The sequence below is a fragment of the Apiospora phragmitis genome, assembly GCF_038363925.1.
Source record: "Apiospora phragmitis strain CBS 135458 chromosome Unknown utg000005l:1.0-4161743.0:1.0-4166827.0, whole genome shotgun sequence".
NCBI lineage: Eukaryota > Fungi > Ascomycota > Sordariomycetes > Amphisphaeriales > Apiosporaceae > Apiospora > Apiospora phragmitis.
In genome coordinates, this window is record NW_027117403.1 from 4,101,791 (window position 1) to 4,129,783 (window position 27,993).

The 27,993-nt window shown below is 43.5% G+C and overlaps 6 protein-coding genes across 6 annotated transcripts; 3 read left to right on the forward strand and 3 right to left on the reverse strand.

The window, feature by feature from the left end:
• Nucleotides 1-13,606: 13,606 nt before the first annotated feature.
• Nucleotides 13,607-16,467, forward strand: PG994_005255 (uncharacterized protein; the record flags this gene model as incomplete). Its single annotated transcript, XM_066856664.1, has 6 exons — nucleotides 13,607-13,806; nucleotides 13,875-14,190; nucleotides 14,241-14,373; nucleotides 14,478-14,750; nucleotides 14,801-15,109; nucleotides 15,173-16,467. 6 exons carry the CDS (start codon nucleotides 13,607-13,609, stop codon nucleotides 16,465-16,467), a joined length of 2,526 nt encoding a protein of 841 aa, XP_066718831.1.
• Nucleotides 16,468-17,727: 1,260 nt separating this feature from the next.
• On the reverse strand, nucleotides 17,728-18,454 carry PG994_005256 (uncharacterized protein; the record flags this gene model as incomplete). Its single annotated transcript, XM_066856665.1, has 2 exons — nucleotides 17,728-18,241; nucleotides 18,300-18,454. 2 exons carry the CDS (start codon nucleotides 18,452-18,454, stop codon nucleotides 17,728-17,730), a joined length of 669 nt encoding a protein of 222 aa, XP_066718832.1.
• Nucleotides 18,455-19,533: 1,079 nt separating this feature from the next.
• Nucleotides 19,534-19,716, reverse strand: PG994_005257 (uncharacterized protein; the record flags this gene model as incomplete). The annotated part of the gene is made up of 1 exon (XM_066856666.1): nucleotides 19,534-19,716. One exon carries the CDS (start codon nucleotides 19,714-19,716, stop codon nucleotides 19,534-19,536), a length of 183 nt encoding a protein of 60 aa, XP_066718833.1.
• A 2,501-nt stretch (nucleotides 19,717-22,217) lies between these two features.
• Nucleotides 22,218-23,592, forward strand: PG994_005258 (tyrosinase; the record flags this gene model as incomplete). The annotated part of the gene is made up of 3 exons (XM_066856667.1): nucleotides 22,218-22,441; nucleotides 22,528-22,690; nucleotides 22,765-23,592. 3 exons carry the CDS (start codon nucleotides 22,218-22,220, stop codon nucleotides 23,590-23,592), a joined length of 1,215 nt encoding a protein of 404 aa, XP_066718834.1.
• A 1,154-nt stretch (nucleotides 23,593-24,746) lies between these two features.
• On the forward strand, nucleotides 24,747-25,509 carry PG994_005259 (fungal cellulose binding domain-containing protein; the record flags this gene model as incomplete). The annotated part of the gene is made up of 2 exons (XM_066856668.1): nucleotides 24,747-24,798; nucleotides 24,884-25,509. 2 exons carry the CDS (start codon nucleotides 24,747-24,749, stop codon nucleotides 25,507-25,509), a joined length of 678 nt encoding a protein of 225 aa, XP_066718835.1.
• Nucleotides 25,510-25,896: 387 nt separating this feature from the next.
• On the reverse strand, nucleotides 25,897-27,948 carry PG994_005260 (uncharacterized protein; the record flags this gene model as incomplete). The annotated part of the gene is made up of 1 exon (XM_066856669.1): nucleotides 25,897-27,948. The coding sequence occupies one exon, from the start codon at nucleotides 27,946-27,948 to the stop codon at nucleotides 25,897-25,899; it is 2,052 nt and encodes a 683-aa protein (XP_066718836.1).
• Nucleotides 27,949-27,993: the final 45 nt, after the last annotated feature.

Genomic DNA, 27,993 nt, shown 5'->3' on the forward strand with positions numbered 1-27,993 from the left:
ATAATATACGTTTATTATAAATAATCGTATTAAAAAACTTTAAGAAACTTGCGAACGTTCTTCTTTACACGATTATATTTCTTTTAACGATTAGACCGCCGATATACTTTATTCCTATTATTTTAAAAATAAAAAAAACTATAAAATTTCGGATCGTTCTTTTAAGTACGAAGAATATATAAATCGGGGTTATCCTTATAATAGTCTTTTCGTAACGTTTTTTTTTAAAAAAAAAATTTTACGTAGTAACGTAAGCCGGATAATAACGAAAAAGAGGCGAGCGAGCGACTGTTATCGTTTTATTCCGAACTAGCGAGGCTCTAGTTTTAACTTATTAAAACTACGGGTCGCCTTTTTCGGATTCGGAAAATTCGTCGGAAGGTGAAGGAGCGGGGTGCCGATTTATTTAAACGCGGTATATAAGAGCTTAATTAAAAAGACGAAATTCTTTTTATTTTAAAGGGTTATAAGACCTGTTTAGTAGGCGATCTTTAATATATAGAGGTTTTAAACGACGTGGACTAGTTTATTTTAAGTCTAGTGTAACGAACGCTATCTAGGTTCTAAAAAAAACCTAGTAAGACGTACTGGGGTTTATGTTAATAATACGAAAGAGTATCCGAACGTGCGATAAAAGTCGCTTTTATCGATATAATGGGTAATAGCTCGTAAGAACGAAGGTAACTAAGGTACGTAGGCTTGGGGGTATTCATAATAGTTTCGTTAAGGCTGTTTACCTCACTAATAGGTTAAGATTAATGCTTAGATTAATTACTAAAATAGAGAGTGTCTATATAAAATATATAGGGGAACGTTTATCGTTATATATCTAATCCCTCTTTCCTTAATCTGTTATGGCTTAGTGATCTCTTCTGATCGTGCTCGGTGTTGCTTAGTGGTCTCTCCTGATCATGCTCGGTGTTGCTTAGTGGTCTCTCCTGATCACGCTCTACGCTGCTTAGTAATCTCGCCTGAGCGTTTGCCGTGCCACGTAACTTGCTGACGGTCGCCGTTACTTTGCAGGCGTATTCGCCCCATCGCCGGGCGCGGTGGTGGGATTGCTCGTTGTTAAGGAAAACCTGGCTTCGTGTTGGTATAGCTGGCGGTGCGGTCCGTGGCTGTGGTATCGTAGCCTGTTCGGGTATGGTAGTTCCGTGCCGGTAAGTGGGGTCCTTTTGGCCGCATGGTTAGGTCGGGTTGTAACATCTGGCTGACTTCTCGGACTTTAGTCCGTTAGTCCTAGTAGAAGGGGCTTCCTTTTAAACCTCCGGAGCTCTTCCGCGGTGTTCGCTAAGTGTTTCCTAGGTTCTTAAGTATTATTTTTTAATAAGTAATTTCTTTACTTAACGAGATATTCTTATCTTTATCCGGCCCTTTTTTTCTTAATAATTTTCTCGATTTTATACTTATATTAATCTGTTTCGACTTTTAGTTATATCTTAATTTAAGTGTTTTTAAAGATTAGTTCGAGTAATAAGATATAGAATACGAGGTATATTAGTATTATTTTTAATAACGATAATTAGTAATTAGTTTTTAAAATAACTTTTACGATTTTAAATAGTCCGATCTTTTTAAAGTCTAGTTTTTTATTTAATCGCTTAGTTTTAATATTTCGCCGTAGGAAGTAAACCTTTTCTCTTTTTTTTAAGGTTAGTATTTTTAATTTAGTTTAGTTAGCGCGTTTTTTTATTTATTATTAAAGGAAGGTGAGGTTTTATTATAATATTATTTAAAGTTCTTATTAAATAAGCTCTCGTACGTACGGTGGTTCCGGTTTTAATCGGGGTTCAATCGTTCTTATTCTATTATTTATATCTATTTTTAATACGAGCTACGAGGGGCATTATATGCCCCTCTTAATAAAATAGGAAAGGGGTTCGTACGCGTAGGTACGTGGTACTTTTTTTAAAGTAATATAGAAAACCTTAATTCTTGCTATTCTAATACTGGCAGTTTTTGTTTTAATAATAAACTTAGGCAGCTCTCTTTTTTAAAACGAGTCTTCTTTCCGTAAAGGTCTCGTACGGATGGGTTATATTAATCCGGTATTCGGTGCCTGTTTAAGCCGTATAAGTAATATTATACCTTTTTAATATTAATTTAATTAAATAGCAGGTCCCTTAATAATAATAGTAATAAAAAAAATTATTATATATTAACGTATATTATTTTTTTATTATTAATTAGAAATAATAATAATAATAAAAATAGTAATAATAATAAGGGCGTTATTATATATCGCGATACGTTATACCCCGTTATGGAAGAAGATATCTTTCCTTTTCTCTTCTCTTTTTACTCGCCGTGCGAGTTTAGTCTTTCGACGTACGCTTTTACGCGTACGGTTAACCTATTAATTAATATTAACTATTTAAAGGCTTTATTTAGAGATTTTTTAGTAAAGGCGTTTATAAGGTTATTTCGGCCGTCGACTTAATAAATCTTCGAAATCTCCCTTTTTTTATACGATTCTCGGAACGATATAATATCGATTATTAATCTTTTCTCGTTCATCGTTTTTAGTTTAATTAAATATTCGTTGAATAAATATCCTCGTTAATAAGCCGGTAATAAAACGTGGCGTTCGTTAGGTAAGTAGTACCTTATTATGCGTCTTCCGGATCGAAATAGTTATACTCCTTTTCGTCGTTTTTTAGCTCCTCCTTTTTCCCTTCTTAATCTCGGACGAAATCCCTATATTTTTTTAAGTAGGGAGATCTTGTTTAACGTTATTATACGTTTAGAAGTATTAGATTATTATACGGGTTCGCTTTTCGGCTAGGTGGTTTATTAACTAATAGCCTTATAGTAAATTCGGCAGGTTCTTTATTCGAACTGCCGGTTCCTATATAATAGCTTTAATTAAAAGGTATTAACGGGTCGCTAGCTACCTTCTTATTTTAGTGGTCGGCTATTATATAGTAATTTATTACCGTAAATTAGTCGGTTTTTCGCGTATAATTATTTATAAACTATCTATTAATTAAGTACGTATTTTTAACCGGGTATCGATATAGTTCCTCCGTTAAGTATCGTTCCGATAATATTTAGTCCGCTATTATATTTAACGATACGCGAAGGTCCGAAAATAGCGTTTTATATATTAGCTTTTAATAAATAAGAACTAATAAAAGTTTCGGAACTCCTCGACAGGCTCTTACGACGGAGGTATAAAGAGCGATCTCTTTTTCGAATCCTTTTCCGAAGGCTCGTTATACGAGCTAGAGCTTATTTAGCAAGATTTCTAAGACCTCGATAAATTATTTCTCGGTATTCTTACTTTTTATTTATACGAAAAAAGTTATCGTTTAATCCGTAAAATATTATACGTAATTTATTATCGTATTAAAGTGCGAGTTTATTAAATAATATATTTCGTCCTATCTTTTTTTAAGTTCAATATAATTAAAATAAAATACTTCCGCACGGTCGGAAAAAATATTTAAGAAGATTATATAGTATTGATTTTTTAGTATATCTAGCCGTCGGCATATTTTAATAAATATCCGTACTTTATTATAAAAGATATCGTACGGCTTACCGGTATAGTTCTTTTCTTTTCTTTATACCTTCGAAAAGGTGATAACTTTATTTTAATTAATTTTACCGTTATAAATAGCTCGGCTTAAAGGGATATCGTATTCCGTGACGTACACTAGACTAGATAATCGTGCCGTCTGGTCCGGCGGTATCGGAGTCGGAAAAGGAAAAAGGATAATATCTTGCGACGCTTAGGTGCTTAGGAATCCAGGGTTGGACGTCGGGCCTAGAGTGTTTAAAACTCCGGGATTAAACGTCGGTCTTAAAATACCCTGTAGTGTCGCGGACAATTACTCCGTACGGAGATTAGGTGTCTTTCGCTTAGGCGGCGGTTATTCGACTATCTATTTTCGAAAAGAGTGTGGAATATCCTCTTTTCGGGTTTCCGAAGTCGGTTCTGCCGGTCGGTCCTGTTGATGTTTAGGAGCGGCCGGTCGCACCAGGCTTACGAGCTTAGCCTTGAAGGATCCGTTCGTTAATATATCGATTCCATATTTTTTAAAGTAATTAAAAAGCTCCTTTTAAAACGTACGGTTAATTTAACCGAACTAGTGCTCGGTTTATCCGTCGAACTCTATAATAAAGGACTTTTAAAAGGAGGTCCCCTTTATTTTTAATATATAGTATTCTAAGAAGTATCGTACGAAGTACGTCGTAAATTATTCGGGCAATATCTCCTCGGACTCGGAAAGTATCTCTAAGGGTTCGAGCTCTTAAAGATCGAGGTTGACGTTCTTTTTCTAAACTATTAAAGGGATCCCGGTATTTTGGGATACCTTTTTATACGTGAGTAGTTCGAGGTCTAAGGTCGTCGGTTTATCTAGGTTCGGTACGTCCGGGCTCGGTCTCGATTCGCCGACCGTGATTAACTCTATTTTAGCAGGGGTTATTATCTTATAGATCGTACGATAAGGTTATTTAAGTATATAATTATATATAGCCTAGCTGGTTTCGCGTATAATTTAAAACCTAGTCTCCTCTTTATAATATATACTCGGGAAAAGGGGTTCCTCTTTATACGGTTAATTTAGTTCGGCTCTTCCTCCGAATCTCTAACGGGCGGAAATTCTCGGGGCTCTTTAGCACGGTCGCCCTTATATCGATAGGGGCGTAAAACCGTCTCTTTACTCTTATTAATTTATAATCGCTATAAATAACTATTAATTAATATTAAATAAGCTCTCGTACGTATAGTAATTCCGGTTTTAATCGGGGTTTAATCGTTTTTATTTTATTATTTATATCTATCTTTAATACGAGCTACGAGGAGTATTATATACCCCTCTTAATAAAATAAGAAAGGAGTTCGTACGCGTAGGTACGTAGCACCCCTTTTAAAGTAATATAGAAAACCTTAGTTCCTGCTGTTCTAATAGTTCTTTTAATTTTTCGATTTATATAATCGCGATAAGTATTAACTCTCCTTTTAAAGGTTTCCGGGTGATCTCTAGGTCGTACTTATAATTAGCCCGAAATGGTAAGATACGCGTTATTTCGTTATCGGCGTTATTATATACGAATTACGTTATAAATAATAATATTACCTAATTATTTTATTCGTAATTAATATAATAACGTAAGTATTATTTTAAGGTTTAATTTATTCGCTCGGTTTATTTATTTATTTAAAGGTAGTAGGCTGTAAATAGTTTATATTTTACGCCGAGTTACGTTATAAGCGATTTTTAAAACTTGACGGTAAATAGCTTATTTCGGTTAGAGATAATCGTTTCGGGTAATTTATATTAATTAACGATTATTCGTAAGAACGTATAAGCTAAGTTATTAATATTATTAAATTCTTTATATAGTAAGAAGTAAGTATATTTCGTGAACTTATCCGTAATTATTAAAATATTATTATAATTAACCTTAGTTAAGGGTTTTTTTAATAAGGGTAGTTTAATTATAAAATCGAGTGCGATTATTTTTTATACTTTATTTAATAGTAGAATTAGTTATAATTCTCCGTATAGCCGGTGTTTATTAAATTTAGCTTTATTATAGAGGTTATATTTATTAATAACCTTAGTTACGGCTAACTTAAAGTTCTTGTAATCGAACTGCTTAATAATTCGTTTCTAAGTTTTAAATATTTTTTAATATTCATACGCGGGGTATTTATAAAATTCCTTAATAAGTCCTTTATAGTATTATTTAAAGATATAGATCTTGCTTTAATAAAAAACGAGGTTATTTCGTTTCTCGAGTTAATCTTTAGTATAGTTAATAAGGTTCGAGGCCTGATTTAGTTATTAGAACTTAGAGATTTAATCGTTATTATATTATATAGAACTTATAATATTTAATTATCGTGACGGCGTAAGGTTATTATTTTAATTATAAGTTAGAATAGTTTATATCTTAGGCGGGACTTTCTCTTAATAGTTCGGTCGTCGGCTTAATATATCGACGCGACCGTTCTTACTACCCCTACGGTAGATAATAATAAGGTTAAATCTTAATAAGAATTTAAACTATTATATTTATTATTTATTTAATTTTTTAATAATAATAAATATTATAAGGTTTTTATAATTAGTATAAACTTTTATTAATTTTATTATTCCGTTATAATAATATCTTTATTTTTTATATATTTTAATAATAGTTATTAATTTTTTATTATAAATTTAATAATTAAGCTCTAGTTTATTTAATTTTTTTTAAAAAAAATATTACAAGGTATAACTTTCCGTTATCGTTTTATTAATTTAATTACTCCTCGATCGTATAGTTCGATACGCAGGTTTCGATTTTAAATAATTTAAAAAGGTTTATTACGCGAAGTATTAATTCGTTAAAGATTTACCCCTTAATATCGCGGAAGGCTTAGTCTTCCTTCTTTATTTATCGAAATAACTCGTCCTTTTTCGTTAAGTTCGTGTTACAGTGTGTGTGGACTAACCACTGCGCCATAAAGCAAAAGCTTCGGAAATGACTCTTCGGGTTATTTCTGTCTAATTCTACGCCTTAAGTGCTACCCCGCGGGGGACCAACCCGCCGATCGTAATAGTTCGTTAGAGGTATTACTATCCTATTAAATCCGGGGACGAATATCCGGTAATAGTTAACTAGTCCTAAGAAAGATTTAATTTCTATAGCGTTTATAGGCGTAGGCTACTCTTTAATTATTAAAATTTTAAAAGGTTTTATTTAAATTTCTTTAAAGGATACTATATAAGCCAGCTAACGGTGCTACGGTCACCTTATATAACGGCGACCCTAAAAACTAATAATAATACTATATAATAATAATACGAATAATTTAATTAAAAATTAATACAAAATCCTAAAAATACCGTTTCAGTCCCGAAACGCTTCTATAACACTCTTAATCTCAGATTTAGAGTTATATTCAATTATAACGGCTTCCGGCGCCGACGATGAAGGAGTAACAGCCTAGGGTTCTAATATAACGCCATTTATCTCCCTCTTAATTACTATAGCATCTCGTATACGCGTAAACTTTTAATTAAGGTTAAGTATTACTCTTTTCCTCTTTTTACCTCTTTCTTTTTCTAAATTACTTTTTAAAACTAACTTCTCGTGCTCCAATTAGCCGATCTAGCCGTTTAAAATATTTAGACTCTTTTAGAGCTTCCGTAATAAAACCCGGCGCGTCGCGCTATTAAAAATAATAATATTATTATTAAGCGTATCCGCTAACTCTTTAATTTAACAGCTAATTATAAATATTAATAACGCTATAAAAGAGAATTATTTATCGAAAACGTCGAAGGGAGGCTTAAATAGTCCTGCCTCTACCTGGTCTTTTATCCTCCGGTTCTGGCTATTAAAAGGCTTATTAATATTACAAGGGAATATATTAATTACGGCCTAACCGCTAATTATTATATACGGCCGAGAATTAAGGAGAGGACGGAAAAAATTATCGATAACTCGATTAAATTATTAAATAATCGAAAACAAACTTTATTATTTAAATCCACGAGGTCGAATTAATTTAGCCGAACTTTTATCGAGGGGACATAGTTAAGGCGTTACGGTATAAATGATCCGATAGATGATCCGATGGTTATTAACGCCGGTCGCGCTGGACTCGCGTAGAGTCAGCACTACCCGCGTAGTAACGTCGCGGCGTATAATTAAGGACCTTAAACGCTTTAAACGCGTCCTAGTAGTGATAATAGATCGAAAAGAGGTATCGGAGAAGCGATCGAATATTTAAAGAGATTAATTATTAGCTTAGCAGCCCTTAAAAAGATCCGTAAAGAGATTTTTTAAGTAATTAGGGAACTTCGCGTTAAAACGACCGAGTTACGATTATATCTCGACGACGACGATAACGCGCCGGTAACCCGCGGAGAATTACGAAAAATAGTCGGAGAAGCTATTATTTAAGTTATATAAGATCTTAAAGCTGTATAGATTAAGTTCTAGGCTTAAATTATATCCGCGCCGCGTAATAGCGAGCCCGCTGCCTAATAGCCGAAAGTTATTATTTTAGCGCGCCGAATATACGAAGTAATAATTAAAACCGTAAATTAATCGGATAATATTTAAAAAAAGAGGTTAATAAATATTATATAAAGTGTTAATACGGCGATTAAGAAAAGCGAGGCCGTTGCGGTAAAGAAATTATTTAATAATAATATTATTTTTATTTTTAAAAATAAAGCGAAGAAATATATAAAGAATAACGAATAGGTTTTAAACGTTTTTAAGAGTAATATATAACTTGTTTATAAAGAGCTTATAATTATTACGAAAAGGATTTTAATAAAAAAGCTACGGGATATTAATAACGAAGCCGCGTTATTACGTAATTTATGTGTAAATAAATATAATTTAAAAAAGATTTCGAAATATAAACGTAGTTTATTAAAAAATTTTAAAATACGTTACGTTTTTTTTATTTTATATATAAATTCCGTTTAAGTTATAAAAAACTTATATAATAACGGTTTAATATGAGACGCGGAGATCTTTAATTACAAACCGTATAATACTAGCCTCCGTATTTAATAATATTACCGTTATTATAGTTACGGTTACGTAGCGAAGTATTATTAGAAATAGTAGCGATACGGTTATTACTTTATAATAATATATTCTAGAAGAGATTAAGAGTACTTTTAAAGAGGATCGCGAGGTAGGAAACGTTACGTTAATTACGGTAAGGAATATACAACGTGGGATCGTAGCTGCCCCGTAGTGATTTAATAGAGAAAACGTGTAAAGGAAGTTTATACTTACCGGCTACGCCAGTTCGAGGTCCGTAGTACCGGTAATAGCTCGGTAAGAACAAGGCGTTTATTATTACCGGCGACGCTTCTTATTAATAATAAAAAAGGGTATATAATAATTTTTTAAAAGAGGGGCTACTTACGGTTTAATTCGATAACGAGTAGTTAAAGTAAAGAGATATGCTTGTAAAGCCGGTACGACGTTACCGCTTTTTTATTAGCGTAAGATATTATTATAATTTTATAATTATAAGTTTATAAATAATATATTAAAACGTTACGATATTAAAAATAATAATAGTATTTATTTTAATTAATTAAAAAAATTATAATATATTAATATTATAAAAAGTATAAATAAACCTTCGTATATAAACCGCGTATTACTTAAAAATAGTTAAGTATTAAATAATTTACGGCGAAAGTTAAGCGGTTATCTATATATATAAACGATTCGATATTATTAAATTAAAAATTAAAGTAAGTTTTAATTAAACTATCGTTACGGTACCGATAGAAAATCGAGACCGTTTAATAATACAATTTATATATTCGCCGATCTAAGAAATTTCCTAGTAATAAAGCTCTTTACGCGATCTCGATACGGCTTTATACCCCGGACGATATTTATTCGTCGGAAATTTTAATATATACTATCCGTTTTAAAAGGTATATAATAAGAAATTATATAAAGTAAATAACCTTTTTACTTTTACGAATCGATAAAATTTAAAACTAATTATGTTATATAAAGAAATTACGAAATAATATTACGAATAAAGAGAGTTTATAATAAACCTAGCCTAGGTAATATGAAGAACGATAATTTTATATAAAAGAGACCTTAGCCTAGAAGGTTTTAATTATAGGGCGTAGGTTATCCGTATTGAATTAAAAACTAACTCGTTACGAAGTAATAAAGCGAAAATAAAGAGATAGAACTAAACGATATTAGATAAAGAGTTAGCACGGGTGGAAGCCGGTATACGTTTAACCGATATTATCGAGCTAATAAACCCGGAAGAACTAAATTAAACTATTAATAATTTTATAAACAACTTACGAAAAATTGCCGATATAATAGTATTAAAAAAACCCTTTATATTAATAAAAATACGCCTTAATAATTATTAAAAGTTTAAAAAGCGTAAACTATAACGAAATAATAATACCGAGCTTATTTTACGGTATTTTCGTAATATATTTAAAATTAATATACCGAATCGAAAACGAACTTAGAAAGAATCGTTTAAAGGGCGAAAACGAAAAGCTAGCGTTACGTAGTCGCCGCTATTTTTACGATTTTAAAACACTTTAATCGCTCGAACGATAGGCTTAACTACGGAGCTGGATACTATTATAAATAGCCGGTATTTTAAAATTAAAACGTTACGAGGGAGCTATTATCGAAACGCGAAGCTACGATAAGAAAGCTACGCTCTTTTCGGAAACGTTTTTCCTTATTTAAAGGCCGACCTTACGGACTTAAATAACGTAACGAGTTACGTTTTTAATTTTCCCTCGGTCGAAATAAAAATAATGGTTAAAGAGATAAAAGATATTATTAAATAAACGGGACCTTAAAAAGTTCTAAAAGAGGACCTTCTACTTACCGGCTTTTTTAAAACGTATAAAGAACCTTTTTTCCGGACGTTAGCCGGCTTAGCGACCGCGAGCTTCTAGCTTACTTATTTCCCTAAACGTTTCCGTACGGTAAAAATTATTATAATTTCTAAGCTAAATAAAATAATAGCCGAAAAGCAGATACCTAATAAATAAAAACTTATTTCATTACTTAATACGCTTGGGAAAGTAATAAAGACGGCTATAAACTAACGAATTATTAATATAACCGAAAAGTGCTCGCTTTTACCCGAAAATTAAATAAAGAACTAAACGCGACGATCTACCGAGCTTACTATTTAATTAATTACTAACGTTATTCGTATAATATAGAAATAAAAGGGTATCGCCTCCTTCTTTTAATTCGATATTAAAAACGTTTTTAATATAATAAACTACCGGAAATTAATCGCTATACTCTATAAAAAAGAATTACCGGACTAAATTTGTTAATAAATCGAAAACTTTATTATAAATAAATTAGTCCGCCTTTATTTTAACGATAAATTATTAAAGAAGATTTAATTCCGTATTAATATTTCGTAAAGCTCTTTATTATTACCGATCTTTTTTATTTTTTATATCGCTATTTTATACGAGGAACTAAAAGCGTATAAATAGCTTATTATTATTAATTTTATAAATAATATAAACCTTATTATTATAAAGCCGGATTACGCTACGAATTATTATAATTTAAAAAAGAGTTTAAAAAACTTATAACCGTTAGGTACATACGAAAAGAATAGAGTTCAAACTTAAAAAAAGCGAGCTTATTTATTTTATTCGAGCGTAAAAAGCTTATATATTATAAATACGACTCGGGAACGCTATTATTTCGCCGGTAAACTTTACGAGATTCTTTAGCGTATGATTTTATTAAAAACTATAATAAAAAAATTATATTTTTAAAATTAAAATAAAAATAATAACCTAAATATTAGTTCTTATTAAGCTCGTAGTATTAATATAGGGATATTCGGTACGAAAAGCGAAAGAGCTCTATACGAAAATAATACGTAATATACTCGTATACGGAGCGTTAGTTTAGTATAAAGTGGCCGATACGGAAAAAAGGTTAGTCCGTAGCTTTATAATAGTTTAGAACTCTTGTCTTTAGACTATAATAAAGGTATATAAAATAACCCTTTAATATTACTTAGAAATTAAAACAGTAGTTCCTCTTTTTAACCTTTATTTAATACGAGGGTAATTAGTTTCGAAATATATATAAAAATTATTAAAAAGTTATTAATAAAACCTTTATAATTTTATAACTAAGTAATAATTAATTAACGTTAATTAAATATTAATTAAACGGTTAAACGGTCGAATAAGCGTTTTAAAAGAAATAAGAATAAAAATGGTTCTACGTCATTACTCCGACGCGAAGCCGCTACGAACTAGCTATAAAGTCGCCGCTAGACTAAGGAGCGTGCCGTTGTTATAACAATATACTTAAGCACGAAGCGTCGGTTTTAATATAAGCATATACCGGAAGAATAAGACTTAAATTATTCCTGTTTACCTATCGGGTTCTAGACGTTTTAACGCCGCTATATAATTATGATAAAAGGCGGGAAATAGCTGAACACTTAATTCTATACTATAAAAACTTTAAGGGAAACTAAGAGTAACTAGTAAAATAGCTAGTACTTAATTTATTATGAACTCGCCGCGATTTAGCGGCGCTTATTATAAAGAAGGATACGGCGAAGTTAATCGCTAAATAGCTTTTATAAACCGGTCGACTGCCGCTATATAAGCTAGTAATAGAGATGGGGGACTACCCGAACCTGGATAATCTCTTTAGGCCTTAAAGTAAGGGTTATTAGGCTAGTAAATAAGAACTAGTATAGTAATATCGAGCACGTAAGGTAGATTTTACGATATTAATAGCGTATATTTTTAGTCTAGCTTCGGCACGGTTTATTATACAAAGAACTAAATAGATGTATCGAAAGCCTTCGGCTTACGGCGTACTATTAATAATAATAATAATATATACGGCCGAAAAATAAATCTTTTAACTAGTTCGTAATACCGGAAGAAGTTCTTTTTATTTATATTTATATTATTAAGCTCTATATAATATATGGTTATTTTTTAATAGTAAATATCCTTTAATATATTAAAAAGATTAAGATTTAAAGGTTATAATAAGTACAACAAATATACCGGAAGGAAAAGAAACTATATCTTATACTTTAAGCACGTTATAATAAAGTTCTCGCTTACGTGGCTAGCGTAGCTATCCAAGATAATAAGCCGCCACTAGTCCTCGTTTTTAAGCTTTATATAAGGGATGAAGACCTTATTTAGCCACACTAAGGCTAGCTCCTTATTAGTCTAGCCTTTAGGGGATGCCGTAAGAAACCTAATCCTCTATAATATCTGTTAACGAGTCCTCCTCTTCTAAAAACTATTACTACTAGACCTATTAACCTTTAAATATTATAAAAGGAGGTAAAGCTCAGCTTAAAGCGTTATTATATTCAACCGTAAAAACCTATTCTCGGTTAAAGGAGTTTATAATTAATATTCTTTTTATTTTAATAAATTTAATAATTATTATATTTATTTCATAACCGAGCTAGTTACTAATTTCGTCGACGTTAAACCGAAACTCTAAAAGGATCGATTTTAAAATAAAATTATTAAGCCGCTCGAAAAACTCGATAATTTTTTTTACAGAAGTTACGTTAAGCTTTAAGAAATCTATCCTTTTAAAAAGAGTAATACCGATAAATAAATAACGAGTAATAAATTTTTTAACCTAATATTTACCGAGTATTATATTAATTTCGTTAGTTTAAAAAATTTATTAAACGAATATTCGGAAGATAACGTACGCCGGTAAATAGTTTAAATTATATTACGCAAGGTACTAACTTACGATCTAAGACTCTTCCGCTATTATTAAAGCCTGGAAGGATTTATTCCGTTGTTTTATAGTTTTACGGCCGTGAATCCGAGCTTTTAAAGTTATTTTAAAGATATTATGCTTCTCGGCGGCTTGTTTTATTAACGAGCTATTTATAACATTTTAAATCGCGCGTTATAATATTATTTAATTAACTATAAATTAAAAGCTGACTAGTTTATATACTGATTTATATGTGGTACTGTCAGGAGCTATCTAAATTTAGGGGTCGCCGTTGCATGGGGTGACCGTAGCACCGTTAGCTGGCTTATTCCACCTTGTGCGCCTCGATGACAAGAAGTTGCCCATGGTCCGCCGCCAACCAGCTGTCAGCACTTCCACTGCAGCTTGGAATAACTTTGTCTTTCTGAAAGACTTGGAGCTTGCGATAGCTGTCGATGTCAGAACCATTGGCAAGTTGCGAAAGTGGCTACGCAACATGGTCATCGTAGGCCCTGCACAGCCCCTAAAGCCCCTCGTCAAAGCCTTTGGTGGTCAGATGATTGGGTAAGTTTGACACTCACTTCCCAGCACTTGCTTACTGCCATGACAGTTTGCTAACCGAATCTCTCTAGCCTGACCTTTGACATGTCCAAGCTCGGCGCCGTCTTGGCTCCAGGTGCCATGGACGATCCGCAGTCCGTACGCTACAACCTTGGCGGCAATCGAGGACCGGACATGTACCAACCTGTGTTCTGGCCCCGCCAGGCACATGAATTAGCAGGCCTAGCTGCCGTCGCCGAAGCTGAAGAGGTCTCGTGGCTGGCACGGGATGCTGAGCGCATGCGGAATGTGGCATTGGACGCCTGGGCAGTCGATGCGGAACCGCGGAGCCGCCAGCTGACGGAGGACATCGACAAATATGATGTGATCGTCAAGCTGAACGATGAGGTGCCCAGACCATCGTTAGATACCTTTTGAAACCAGGATCCAATGTCAAGATCTATTCCGAGGCGCCTGTCAAGGGCAGTAAGTTTGAAGACAGCCGCTACTCCCGTGGCGAAATTATGTCGCTGGATTCCCCCCAGGTTCTGCAGGGCGGCAGCCAAGCCGTGTCTAGCACAATGCAAATCCGTAAGTCAATTCCGTGATGGCCAATACTCGTTTGTCCTTCCCTACTAACTGGTGACATAGGGATGCATTGTCTGCCCTCCCATGACATCGCCTTTGAGCCCCAGCAAACCTGGCTGGGCTTCTTCGATCCATGCGCAACGCAAAGCAATTGATCAGCTGTTGCCGAGACTTTATGGGTAGCAGAAGAGTCGACGAAATCGAATGCGAAGTAGGCGTGGAGCTCGCTTTGCCCACTATCGAAGGAACCCATCCCCGGCTGTTATCACGTCACGCCCAGCCCTTTGTTGCGACTACCAAGAGTAGACAGAACATGCAGGCCATTCTGACGGGATACGACATGCTCCCTGAGAAGGCGACATACAGAAGCTGGATGCATGGTATCCAGATGGATGATTTCGTGGCTCTGTCGTCCTGTCTGGATCCGCAGGCCCGAACTCAGTTACACAAAGCCCTCCAGGGGGTCCCAACGATGTACTCTTCGTCCAAGGCCCGGCGGGCACCGGCAAGACGCAAGAAGCTGCCGTCGCCATCTTGAGTGCTGCTGCGTCTGGCGAACGTGTCGTGGCCACTGCGTACTCGAACGCCTCTACATGCTCTATGGTGGCCAAGTTATCTCACACTCTGTCCACTGTGACTCTGCCCAAAGCGTTCCCGCCTATCCTCTTCGTCCATTACCAGCATGTCATCTCGCGTGTCCACGAGATGGTTTCGCACATCATCCAAGCCCAGGCTTCCTGTATGACAGTCCTCCAGTAGAAATGGAGCGATACCACAAAAGCCGCAAATTCGAACTTCAAAGGCAGTGTTGCTTTTTGGGTCATGGGCATGCTCGACACCGTCGAGCATCATTTGATTGACAGAAACGCTCGTAGTGTTCTGGAAGAGTTGATTAAGGATTCTGCGATGGCGTCTGTCGTTCTCAAAGCCAAGGCTCTCATGGAGAAACGTGATTGGGACAACGCTCTCCAGAAGACATTTGTTTGGAATGACAACGAGAAGGACCGTAACCACATGGTCCATCTTTTGCACACCATGGCCAATATGGTCATTCGTCGCGCCGACATCCTTGCAGTCACGATCAACAGTGCCCAAGACAGCCTGGTCAAGAGCATCGTGCACTCCGCCAACTTGGTGGTCATCGATGAAGCTGCGCAAGCCCCTGCTGGCAGCCTGCTAAAAGTATGGAACGGGCAGAAGCTGGTCATTGTCGGTGATTACAAGCAGTTGCCGCCTGCCTGGCAGACCGAGCATGAACTCGTTATGACGTGCGACGGTATCAAGAAGCCTGTCAACAAGCTTGGTTTCTTTTACAAGCACAGCATTTTGAAATTCTTTCTTTTCGACTTGCGCTGGCCCCATCTGCCCCTGATGGTGCAGTATAGGATGAAGGAAGGTCTTGCGGATTGGGCTCTCAAACGTCATTACAAGGGAATCAACACGGAGAACGCCGCAGGTCCCGTACCTGATGATCTGCAGCAGATGGACCTGGAGCTGTCCAAAACGTACGGCACGGCACCCAGCCCGACCGGCAAGATTTTGCCGATGTTCCTTCATGTCCCTGAGAGCAAGGTGGCCGTCATTGGTGCCAGCATGTCGAAGAAAAACGACAAGCAGGAAGAGGTTTGTGTCGAGCTGGTTCACTATCTCATCGACCGAGGCTATAAGCTGGAAGACATCGGCGTTGTTGCCCCCTACTCTGCACAAGTGCGAACCATCCAGGAAATTATTCACGAACTGGCCCCCAGTTCTGTCTTCATCGGTACTGTCGATCTCTTCCAAGGCTCAGACCGCAAGGTAGTGATCTATGTCATGACAGGCACTCGTGAGACAGGTCCTGGCTTCGCAGGCAAAACGGAGCGACACGTCGTGGCGACAACTCGAGCCACTGATTACCTCTTTGTTTTGGGCGACAAGGATATTCTGGCGACCCCTGGCCCGATTGCTCCCTCGCAGAGAACCCCTTGGCAGCAGCAATGCGCCGAGCGGCCCAGCCAAAGTAACATGACGGCGCTGCGTGGCTGGTTGGACGATGCCAGGGTCGCCCGCAGAATTGGATCGGTCGATCACAAGGCCGGTGGTAACCTCAACTGGTAGAGGTTTTTGCAGATGTATAATGATGGTGGAGAATGGAAACTGGCTTTTTAGACAGATTGCAAGATAAATTGCAATACAGGTTCAGATAGGCAATTGACAACTCAGAATCCCTGAGCACATGATTAAATTGTTTTTTAGTATTTGACCTATCTCGTGACTTGTGGTACTATTTAGAAAACACCAGAATAGTGTCATATTCTTATCATGCGGTGTTGGACATCGTCCAAATTGGTGAGCCACATGGATGGCCAGAGCTGCACCATACGCCTGTTGATACCACAGATTCGATAGGCAGCGAGTTGGCCGGATCCAAGGTATGTGCCATGTATCTTTCGTGACTTGACGGGCGGAGGTGGATCGACGATGATCCTGATAACCGCTCTGGCTGTAGCCCGTAAAGCGCAATATGTTGTTATCGTTGCAACGCGAGGTGGCTTCGAGCCGCACTGTCTGAGAAAGTTTGGATGAACGACGGTCTGTCTTCTTTTTTGGCTTCTTTCTTGGCCCTTTGCTTGGCTCCTTGCTTGGCTCCTGGCTTGGAAGATTGCTTATAAGAATTGCTTGGAGGAACTGGCGCAGAGCACAGCCGATGGACGAGGGATCTTCAGAATAGGATAGTCAGCAGTTTGTCATGGAGCCAGATTCACAAATGATAGCATCCAGGCTTCGAAGCAAGTGCCATCTTCAGAGAGAGAAGGCCGGGTTCCAGCATACCTTCTTCTAGCAAGACATACCTGCATAGAGATCCTGCAAGGTCGAGGGGCAACCTTGGACAGTGATCAAGCGGCGTGTTCTCGCGATCACTTCATGTCTTCATGGTTTCTGATAAACTGCGACAAACATTGTTAGCGTCTCACCTCTAGAGAGAGAGGGATGTACTGGCTTACTTTCTGCTGAGGTTGTTGCTAGACGACGGGCCCTGGGTGGGCAAGAGTGACAGGACCGCCTTCGCATGTGGTCTCATAGGATTTGGGGGTCGTATCATCTCTCAAGGGAGGCGTCGTCGTCTTGGGAATCTACGCCAGCCATTGTTCTCGGCCCAGGTATCAAGCTAGCCGGCTTTCGTTACACGCACTCAACCTCAACCTTACACAAAATCAAGAGCGGGCGACGATTTTCATTGAGGGCTCGTGAATTAACTATTTCATATTTATTCTAGAGAACCAAGCCCATTAGACTAGCAGCAAATAGAACACCCGCGAACACGCCCTTCCGAGTCCCACTGCTGGTCTCGCTGGGGCTGGCAGGGCTGGCGGGGCTTTATGTGGAAGCACCTGTGGTAGATGGCTGGGGACTTGATGTTGAAGTGACTGTGGTAGATGACTCGAAGGTGACAGCAGTGGGAGAGCTAGACGACCAGTCTGACGACGGCGCAGTGGTGGGCCATACAACATATATATCAGTCGAGCTCTTTCGAGCCGGCTCAGCATAGTCTTCGGTGGCGTGGATGGTGAAGGAGGTGGGGCCCGTGTACTTCTGCACCGTCTGCTCCTTCGTGTCGTCGTCCTCATCGGGCCCCTCGGTTGTCCTCGTCAGGGCGGCGGCGGGGATGACGAAGCGTCCTGTATTCCCGGCCTTGGGCGAACTCACGGACAAGACCAGTCCGCCGTCGTCCGACTTGGTCACCGCGATCCGGAAAGACCCGCAATCGCTCTCTTTGAGGGCGGGCAAATCGCCGTGGTCCGAATCGACATTCTTGGTGCCACAGTTCATCCCATAATAGGGATCGTCGTAGTAGCTATCCACGGTATTGTCCAAGGGGACAATGTCGTACCTGGAGTTTGTCAGTGGCAAATCAACCAGGGAATACGTAAGGGGTATGGGAGACGGACACACAGTAGCTGACTCCGCCCGAGTACATGCCTCCGGCCATGCAGCGTGCCTCGAAATCGCTAATCTCGAATTGCAGGTCGGTAGATGAGCGACCGCCGTTGTTGGTTGCTGCCAAGGCCATGGGCATGAGGGTGGCGGCAGTCGTGTACATCATCTTGTTATTAGGCCGAGTTCCGATGTATGTATACGAGTATAACGAGTGAAAAAGTTGGGGGTAAATGAGTTTAGTGGTAACAGTATTGTTCGGCTGGCGGCGACAGGAACCATCTAGTAAAGTCGAGCGAGGGCATCGTAGTATATTATATTAATAGCCGGGGGCTAGTCTTCCCTCACGTGCAAAACATGCGGCCAAGAACGGGGCAGGTCCACTTTCGGCGGCGCGATCTCGCCGAGGCTCGCTTGGGATTGGAAGTGGTCACTTTCCGGCTCGGAGGATTCAAGAGCCGCGACCATACTCTACTCTCCTTCCTGCCTAACTTGGTCCAGACCTTCAGGGGTGAGGGCGCTTACAACTCGGCCATGACTCATGAATACCCTAGTGGTCCCCTTGTACTATAGCTGACATTGCCCTGCCTTGCCAGCGTTGTTAGCCGTCTTAGTAATACCCCTCCTAACAATCTAACCCTGGAATCGTGGGAATCCTCGCCCAGCGTCTTTGTTCCACGCGCGCCTAACGCCATTAGATCGCTTTAGTCTCTCTCCGTTTACTCGCCGGCGACGGCTTCTTCCACGATTGCCTTGATGACGGGGCTGGTGAAGGCATCGGGCGTGGAGGGGGCCTCAAGGGAGGCGATGGTACCCGCTGGTTATCGGCTATTTACATTAGATACGGGATGTAATACAAAGGAGCTGTGACGCGAAGCCAACCGCAGGCAGTCTGACACTTTGGTGCTAGGTATGACTGTACCATCCAGTCGACACTTTGGGCTGAGAAGTTCAGAGTTAAGAGTATACCGATGCAAAACTGGCCAAGATGCTCGCGAAGTATCTGTCTCGTACGACTACGCATGTAAAAGGTAAGGAGGGCTCTCGCCAACTTTAAGGATGGGCCATTGACCACGAACCGTGTTGACGATGATATAGTCTTCCCCATCGCGGCACACCGAAAATTTTCATCTGCCGAGTCTACGGGGGCAAAGCGTCATGCTCTTCGTACCCTTTCTGGGCTGAGTACTGCACTCTGCCATATGGGAAAGTATCTGCATGAGTTACAGTTCCTACTTATTACGGTAGCTAGTTAGGTTTAGTGTGGCCGTGCGCATTGTGGCCACAAAACCGGCGTTCCGCCGGCGACTCGCCCATGGGGACCTTTCGTCCCTCGTGCATCAACAATATACCCAATAGAACCACAACGGTACGGTCCTGTGACACTACTCCTGCGATACCTTGGCCCAGCATCCATAACAGAAAGCCCATGATGACTGGTATTGGCCATGGCGATCACCAAGGTTACAAAGCGTCCCTCTTGAACATATGGTACTTGGTAGAAGATAATCTCCAGACCATGAGGCATAAAACCCCATGTATAGGGAGCTGTGACCTTAAATGAGCGTTAGTCAGTTGGCAACAGGTCGATTTCAGCTTCGCCGAGCTGCTGAGCAGGCATAGTTAACGACCAGACCACGGAGGCATAGTACACCAGAGCCCACAGTGTTAGTACATAGTCTCAGCGCTTTTTTGCGGAGACTGTACTTAGTATTTCCGACGAGGATGCATCGGGGATGTTCCGGGAAGGTTGCTTGTTACATAAGTTATAGGCCCCTTGTTCATGGCTAGCTGTGTAGCTTCTAGGGCGTCTGTATGCCCCCGAGGGATACAGCCTATAGACTGCTTGCTCGTGTTTCCCTCTCCTGGCCTCGCTGATATGATGAAGCTTTCCAGCCCATATTGTTGTCACGGGACTCAGATTAAGTATTGGATTGGTATGTGACCTAACACGGGAGAACGCCTACGAGTTTTGAGAAAAGATAAACCTCTATTTGGTTGATCCGCTACAAGCTGGCCTGTTTAAGCAAGTAAAAATGATCTCTCCTTAGTCAAAGCCCAGAAATCGACCGGCACGAACGTTAGGTACCAGTCAAGAAGCCGAAACTTTCAAAGGCTTTTTATCCAAAAATAAGAAAAAAGTACTACGATGCGGGGAATCGAACCCCGGGCTACACGGTTCTGCAATGAGAGCGTGTAATGTTAGCCACTACACATCGGATTGTTGCGTTTCGATTTATTTGTGTAGGAATCATACTTGTCTAATATTATATCTAGCACCAGGAAAGTAACCCCTGACCCTAACCAACCAACAGATGACTAAGTACAAATCTGATAGATGTCTACAAGACCCCCCGAGACCGACAAACACTTTGAATCTTGGTCCAACCCCAGGCAGATCTTTTCGGTTCCTCCTGGGCTGATTATGGATGGTTTCAAGACAGAGGCATATGAACCGAAAATCTCCACAAGACACTGATACGTCATGTCGGATGATAAGAAGATGTCGAGTATCTACCCATTGACAACGCACCTTCAAGTCGCCAGCAAGAGAGTGGAGGAGATTATCCACAATATTAGGCCCAGGAACAAAGCTATTAGCAGGGACTTCATTCATGTGCCACGGATCCAGAGCAGAGCATCTCAAAAAAGGAGAAACTGAGAAGGATGCTAAGCTTATAGAACAGCCCAAGCTTATCAACGGACATATCCCCATCGTCCCCCGCGAGGAAAGTCGCCGACAAGGATAAGCTTCTGTCCGTTCCACACTTTCATGATGCAGTCGAGGGGGGGTACACCGTCGATAGTGAGTTGAGAGAATGCTCAGTGTGTCAGATGAGCCGCTGCTGCTTGTCGTCACCAACGATGATAACATCTGGTCATTCGACGTTTTCAACGTACTACAGGCGGGAACTCGGGCTGTTTTGTTGATAACCAAACCCATCACGTTTCCCCCTAAATGGTAGGCTTCTGACGATCCAGAGCCACTCCTACCTTTTTCTTATCTGTCACGATGCAAGTAATAGTGCCAAATCCCCAGGTAGCATTCCAAAGTTAGACGGACTGAAGTCCCCAAACCGCAGCCCATAACGAGATGTACTGGCGTATTGCGTGCATTCGGGGCTTTTTCGCAGTGTTGGCACGTGGACGGACACCAGCGGGATGAGACTCGATGAGCTTTTCGTGGCAGCGTCGTACAACATGGCGCCCGTCATTCGCAGCCATGCATGACGTGGAGCCCGCAGCTGCAATGTTTACGCCGTGTAGCCTCTTGGCCAACGGATTGTGACAACTCAGAATCGCGAAATCCGGGAAGCTGCAGCTGCTGCAGTACAAACCTCAACTGGTCTAGCACCCGGATACGATGCCCTGCCTCGGGGCCGACAGACTCATCACCAGAGCCTATCCTGCTGACAGACATGTAAGTTGCAACATGTGAGTGTTTCCAGCGAAACCTCGGGCGTGCCGAGCCTTCATTGCCCAGTGCTTATATCAAGCCCTGTCTCGAAGGAGTGTGCTTTGGTATCATATATGGATGGTCCAGGTTTGAAGGAAGGAAGACCGGTGTATGAGATCTTGAACAGCTTGGAAATTAGGAAACGTCGAGAGCCCCGGTTTTGGACCCGGATACAAGTCGACCTAGGTAAGGTTGACCCCAGCCCTGGGATTGGTTGTCAATCCCCGGACTGGTCCGACGGCGAGAAGTACCCCCTTGCTTCTTGATACAGGTAAAATAGGAAACTCAACTCCTTGCATGCCCGGCACCAAACATGGACGAGATGCAGGATACATGAAGTGTGGGAAACTCCGGGAATTTATCAGGCCACTGTCATCATGCCGCCGGCAATATATGAATACACAGCCGCTGCCCGTCCAAGGGTTCTCCTCAACTGCCACTTTTATTTGCCCTCCTGTATCGGAACCCGGAAAACATGCATTGGGCTCAGTGGGCGACTTTCGTTGGTGGCGCTGTGGCGGTGGTCATGCCGGCAGTCGCAGCAGCGCCTCCTCCCAAACCACAGTACACACCACCGTTGAGCGGGATTCCTATGCCGGTAGAGTTTCAGGTGCTACAAGACAGATACCATGAGCAGATCTTGGGGTCGTTGGGGACGCAAGGTTGCACAAACGACAGCATCGCCAAAAGGCGGTCGTGGTAAGCTCATTCCATTCTAATTAAATGCTCCCGATCAGGCAAATCGATGCGCGACATCTACTGAATCATTTCAAAATCAAAATCAGGGACGATCTAGACGATGAGACCAGAAAAGATTATATCCGTGCCGTGCACTGTCTGGCGAGCAAGCCGGCACTCACGGACAAGTCGTTGGCTCCTGGCGCTGTCAACCGCCTCGATGATTTCACCTACATCCACATCAACCAAACCAACATCATCCACCAATCGGTAAGTGACGCAACCGTCTTCCAAAGCCTGTTGATGTGATATGATGTGCTGAATGAGAGTCACCTTTCCCCTAGGGCTACCTCCTCCCCTGGCACCGTCTGTTCATGTGGCAGCTGGAAGAGGCCCTGCGCAACGAGTGCGGCTACAAAGACTACTTGCCCTACTGGGACAACGCGCGCTTCTCGGCCGACCAGAGCAAGTCGCGCGTCTGGGACGGCAACGCGACCACCTCGTTCGGCGGCAACGGCGCCCCTCGCACACCGCCCGTTGAGGGCGGCCCTGACAGCACCAGGCTGCTGCTGCTCCCGGGTCTCGCCGTCGAATTCTGGCTTCCCATGCCCCTCGGTACGGGCGGCGGGTGCGTAACGACGGGCCCTTTTACCAACCTGACGCTGACGCTGGGTCCCGTGGCGAAACCGGTGCGGGACACGGCCAACAAGTACGGTTATCTCCCAACACGGCGGTGCCTGGCGCGGAGCTTCGACCCGGGATACACGGGCGGCGCGTCGCTGACGTGGGCGAACGCGACCTCCATTCTATCCTCGGGCGACATCGGCCAATTCCGCGACGGGATCGAGCGGCTGTGGCACCGGCAGTCGCACACCTTCATCGGCGGCGACGGCGCGGACCCCTTCTCGCCGACCAACGACCCGGCCTTCTACGTGCTGCACGCCCAGATCGACCGGCTGTGGGCCATCTGGCAGGGGCAGGATTTGCAGACCAGAACCTACGCCATCGCGGGCAACCGCACCTTCTTCGGGATCCCGCTCGACTACGCCCCGGACGTGCCGCCGTCGCTAGCTACCATTGAGGATCGCATGGAGATGGGGTTGGGCGGACGGCCGCTGGCGAGGGAGGGGATGCCGACGACGGAGTTGGGTCGATGTTACATCTACGTGTGATCGGGATAACCCAATATGATCGCGATGACGAATATGTTGATCCTTGGTGATCTCGAACCGCAACGCTGTATAGATCTGGGGCAGGCGATTTTACAATAGTTTGTCTCAATAGTTCCCGGTGGCTTTGTCAAGGGACAGTTAGTCTCTTGGAATGGATATTTAGATCAATACATACAAGGCGGTTTCCTGTGAGCTTTGTCTCAAGTCCATCATTGTAACAACCAAGATTTTGTTCTTAAGGGTGTCACCTCAGAACCGAGTTGTGCAATTGATGAAATAGCAGGACCTGAGTCAGATTATTCTAATGCAATCTATGTATATGTGCATGCAGGAGTTACAGAGAGACATTGAGCTTGCTGCCCATGCCCCTTTTTCGTTGTTTGCCCACAAATCGGTGTAATAGTCGAGATTTTGCAGAAGTCAATCAACTAAAAGGGGAGCTCAAATGAGGGGCGGCGTATCTGCCGAGCAGTTGGAAATCTAGAAAACAGAGAGACGGGTACCGAGGGTAAGCAGCCTGGTATGAATGGACAGTTTCGGTTGTCATCAAAACCATCGTGTCCAAAGACTCATTGGAGGACCTGAGTTGATCATACCACCGCATCTCTCGGCGTCATGGCATACAACTGAATGCAACTGGGAATCATGCTAACCGATATCAGCTGCCATATGATGAGCAACCAGTCCAATAGAGCGTGTCATCATACGATGCAACTACAAAAACCACTTATCAATATGCCAATCTGTGAAGGTGGACACTCAGACACGTAGACACGGGCTGGCCATCATGCGACACACAACTTCATGATGTAGATAAGGAAACCGACTTGTTGCCTCGTATTAATAGAACTCACACGATCCCCGTCACATCGGCCCAATGCGCTGTGATAGGCCACTCGGCTATATGCCAAGTTATTCGACTTTAACCGTGGCCACTAATATCTTGGGACGTTGCATTTCTCGGGACCAGACCGTTTAACAACACGCCCGAATAGGAAAGCCAAGAGATCTCCAGATCCGCTCCGTGGGTGCCACCAACTACATATGCCTCCATATCCTTCCGCCGCAGATCTATGAGGTTCTCCCCAAGCCATCAAGAATTGGTAACTTGAACTAACTCGCTCAACCTCAGCTTGTTCACTGTCTTTCTCAACATGAAGTCCGCAACCATCACGGCGCTTCTCGCCTCGGCGGCTTCGGCACACTGTACGCAAACACCCCACCCCTCAGACGTCTCTCCCCTCCTACCGCATGAGTAATAACTAACCTGCTTTTCCCACCCTTCCTGCAGACACCTTCCCCAAGGTCTCGGGCACGAGCGACTGGGCCGTAGTGCGCAAAACACAAAACTGGCAGAGCAACGGCCCCGTCACGGACGTGTCCTCGACGGCGATCCGCTGCTACCAGCTCTCGGGCGGCGCCTCGGGCGTGACCAACGTGCAGGCGGGCGGCAGCGTGACCTGGAACTCGTCCCCGGGCCTCTTCCACCCGGGCGCCATGTCGGCCTACATGGCCAAGGTCCCCCAGGGCGCCGACGTCAAGACCTGGGACGGCAGCGGCAGCGTCTGGTTCAAGGTGTACCAGGACATGCCCGCGAGCGCCAACGGCGGGTACTCGTGGTCGTCCGAGGGCAAGTCGAGTTTCACGCTGCCCGTGCCGCAGTGCTTGGCCGAGGGCGACTACCTCTACCGCATCGAGCACGTCGCCCTGCACGGCGCCTCGAGCCCCGGCGGCGCCCAGTTCTACATCTCGTGCGCGCAGGTGCACGTCTCGGGCGGGTCGGGCGCCAAGACGCCCAGCAACCTTGTTGCGTTCCCGGGGGCCTACAAGGCGTCCGACCCCGGTCTCGCCGTTAACATCTACAACACGGGCGGCAAGGCCTACCAGCCCGCCGGGCCGAGCGTGTTCCAGTGTTAGGGTAGAGGCAATGGTTGACGAGATGGGTTGAGTGGGAATTGGATGAGCTTCTTCTAGTACATATTTCGTTAGATGGTACATGTCAATCCAGCACCTTCACTTATTCGTGTCACTATCCTGTGTGAACCGATGTTGACACACCACGAAGTCATCACGCAAAACTCCTGACTCAGTCCCATTCCGTTATTATTAATCTATGCTCGCTTGGAGCCTGAAACTCGGATGACGATGGTACAAGTGTGGCTGTATATTGGAAAATCTTGGGTATATATATACAGCTAAAAGAAAACAGCAAACTGTGTTGGCTGGGGGGTCATTCAAACGTAAGTATAGGCAAAATGCTAGGGGAAGATCGCGCTGAGTGAGATGTGAGAAAAAGTCGCCGCTTTAGATATCAATCTTGGCACTAGTCTCCTCGATCTCGTCGGCAGCTTCGTCGTCCGACTCGGGTAAAGGCACTTCGGCGGCAGCGAGCTCAGACACCTTCTCCTGCTCGGCTGGCCCCGCGACAGCAAGAGTCTCTGCTACCTGCTCGACGGGCTCAGGCTGCTCCATGGCAACCTCGGGCTCGGGCTGGGGAACGGCGGGTTCCTCCTGAGATGGGAGCTCCTCGGCGACCTTCTCCTCCTTCTCCTCCTCTGCAACCTCGGGGGCGGCTACTTCAGGCTGAGCCTCGACCTCAACCTCGACCTTGGCCGGGACCTCGGGGGTAACTTCCTCGACTTGAGCGGGTTCGACAGTCTCGCTGGCCTTCTCAGCCTCGTCGACAACAGGCGCATCAACCTGCTCCGGCTCGACCGCGGGGGTTGCCTCGGGGGCCTCTTCAGCCTTGACAGTCTCCTCTTGTGCTGCCACGACGGGCTCCTCCGCCTTCTTCTCGTCTTCCTCTGGCTTCGCGTCAGAAACGACCGCATCTTCTTGCTTCGCAGTACCAGCCGCCGCCATCGCCTGCGCCGCCTTCTTTCCACCCTCCACCGACACAAACGACGCCGTGATGCGGCGCTTCCTGGGGACGGGGGCAGTCTTGTCCTCGTCGTCCTTCTCGGCGAGGTTCGCCACGAGGCCCTCCATCTTCTCCCGGAAGGAATCGTCGTAGTAGCTCAAGACGCCCGAGTTGTGGTGGCTGGACCGGGTCGTGTCGATCGAGGTGCGCGGGGTGGCGGTGGCGTTGTCCCGGTCCCAGGCGGACGACGTGGTGGTCGACTTGAGCCCGACCGAGGACATGCGGCTGGTCGTGGAGTTGGACCGGCTCAGGGGAGGTAGACGCGGGTTGCTGGTAGGACCGCTCGTGCCCTTGTTCTCGAACATGGCCAGCTTGTCGGACACGCTGCCGGCCTGCTTCTTGAGCACGCCGACATCCTTGCGCAGGTCGCTCGACTTCTTCTCCTCGAGCTCGCGGATCCAGGCCAGGCGGTTGCCGGCGAGGCCGCGCGGCGACACCTTGCGGACGGGCGCCGAGCCCTGCGGCGTGCCCAGCGCGTTGGCGGGCGGCGGCGCCGTGGGGGCCGAGGTGATGGACTTCTGCCACGCCTGGATCCGGTCCAGCGGAGTGGTGGACGCGCTCCGGGGGGTCTGGATGGGCCGCGAAGTACCGACATCTATCCGGCCCGTCGGCGTGGGCGTGACCGAGGCGAACATGGAGTGGCGGGTGTCGAAACCGGTCACGGGCTTGGAAGCACTAGACCAGGAGGACCTGGGGGGCACCGCATTGCTCTGGCTGGATTGGAGGGAGCGCCTCTTCTGGGCGACGCTGGATTGGGCGGGTGCGGCATCGTCTACGGCGGCGTCGGCGGCGGGCTCCAGCGGAATGATGTCTTTGGGCTCAATTGGCCGTCCGCGCTCGAGAATGCTGTATGTGGCTGAGTGTGTGGCTGGTGGTTCCCGTGTTGTTATTGTTGTTGTTGTTGTTTGGGTTGTTGTGGTGGTGGGTGCGGGCGATGTGGGGACGGGTTTACGCGCAATAGTCTGGGCGTCCGTGGCGCCGAGGAACAGGTGCGTGTGGCGGCGGCCACGGTCTGGCAGGCCCGAGTCGAATTCGGCCTTGGACGCAAAGAGGTCTGCAATGGGGGTGGACGAGACGGGCGGCGGTTTGGGGAGCGGCTTCTTCTTGAGCTGCTCGGGATCGGGCTTCTTGGGCGGCGGCTCCTGCTCCAGCCAGGCCTCGGCCAGGCGGATGCTCTCGAGCTTGGAGATGTCGACCTCGAGCGGCTTGAACTCGATGGTGCTCTCGGTGGAGGGCGACTTCTGCCCGCTCCTGTTCCTGCCGAGTCGGAAGACGGAGTGTCTGTCATCGCCTACCTGTACCACGGGCTGGGATGGTGACACCTTGCGGTTCTTTGTGGATCCATGCCTCATAAAGCCCGACAGCTTCTGAAAGGGTCGCCATGATGGTTCTGTTGCCGTCGCCGTTGCTGTAGCTGATTCGTGCTTACCTGCCATTGGATGGATGGACGGACTGGCAGACAAACACGGGGTGGGTGAGGT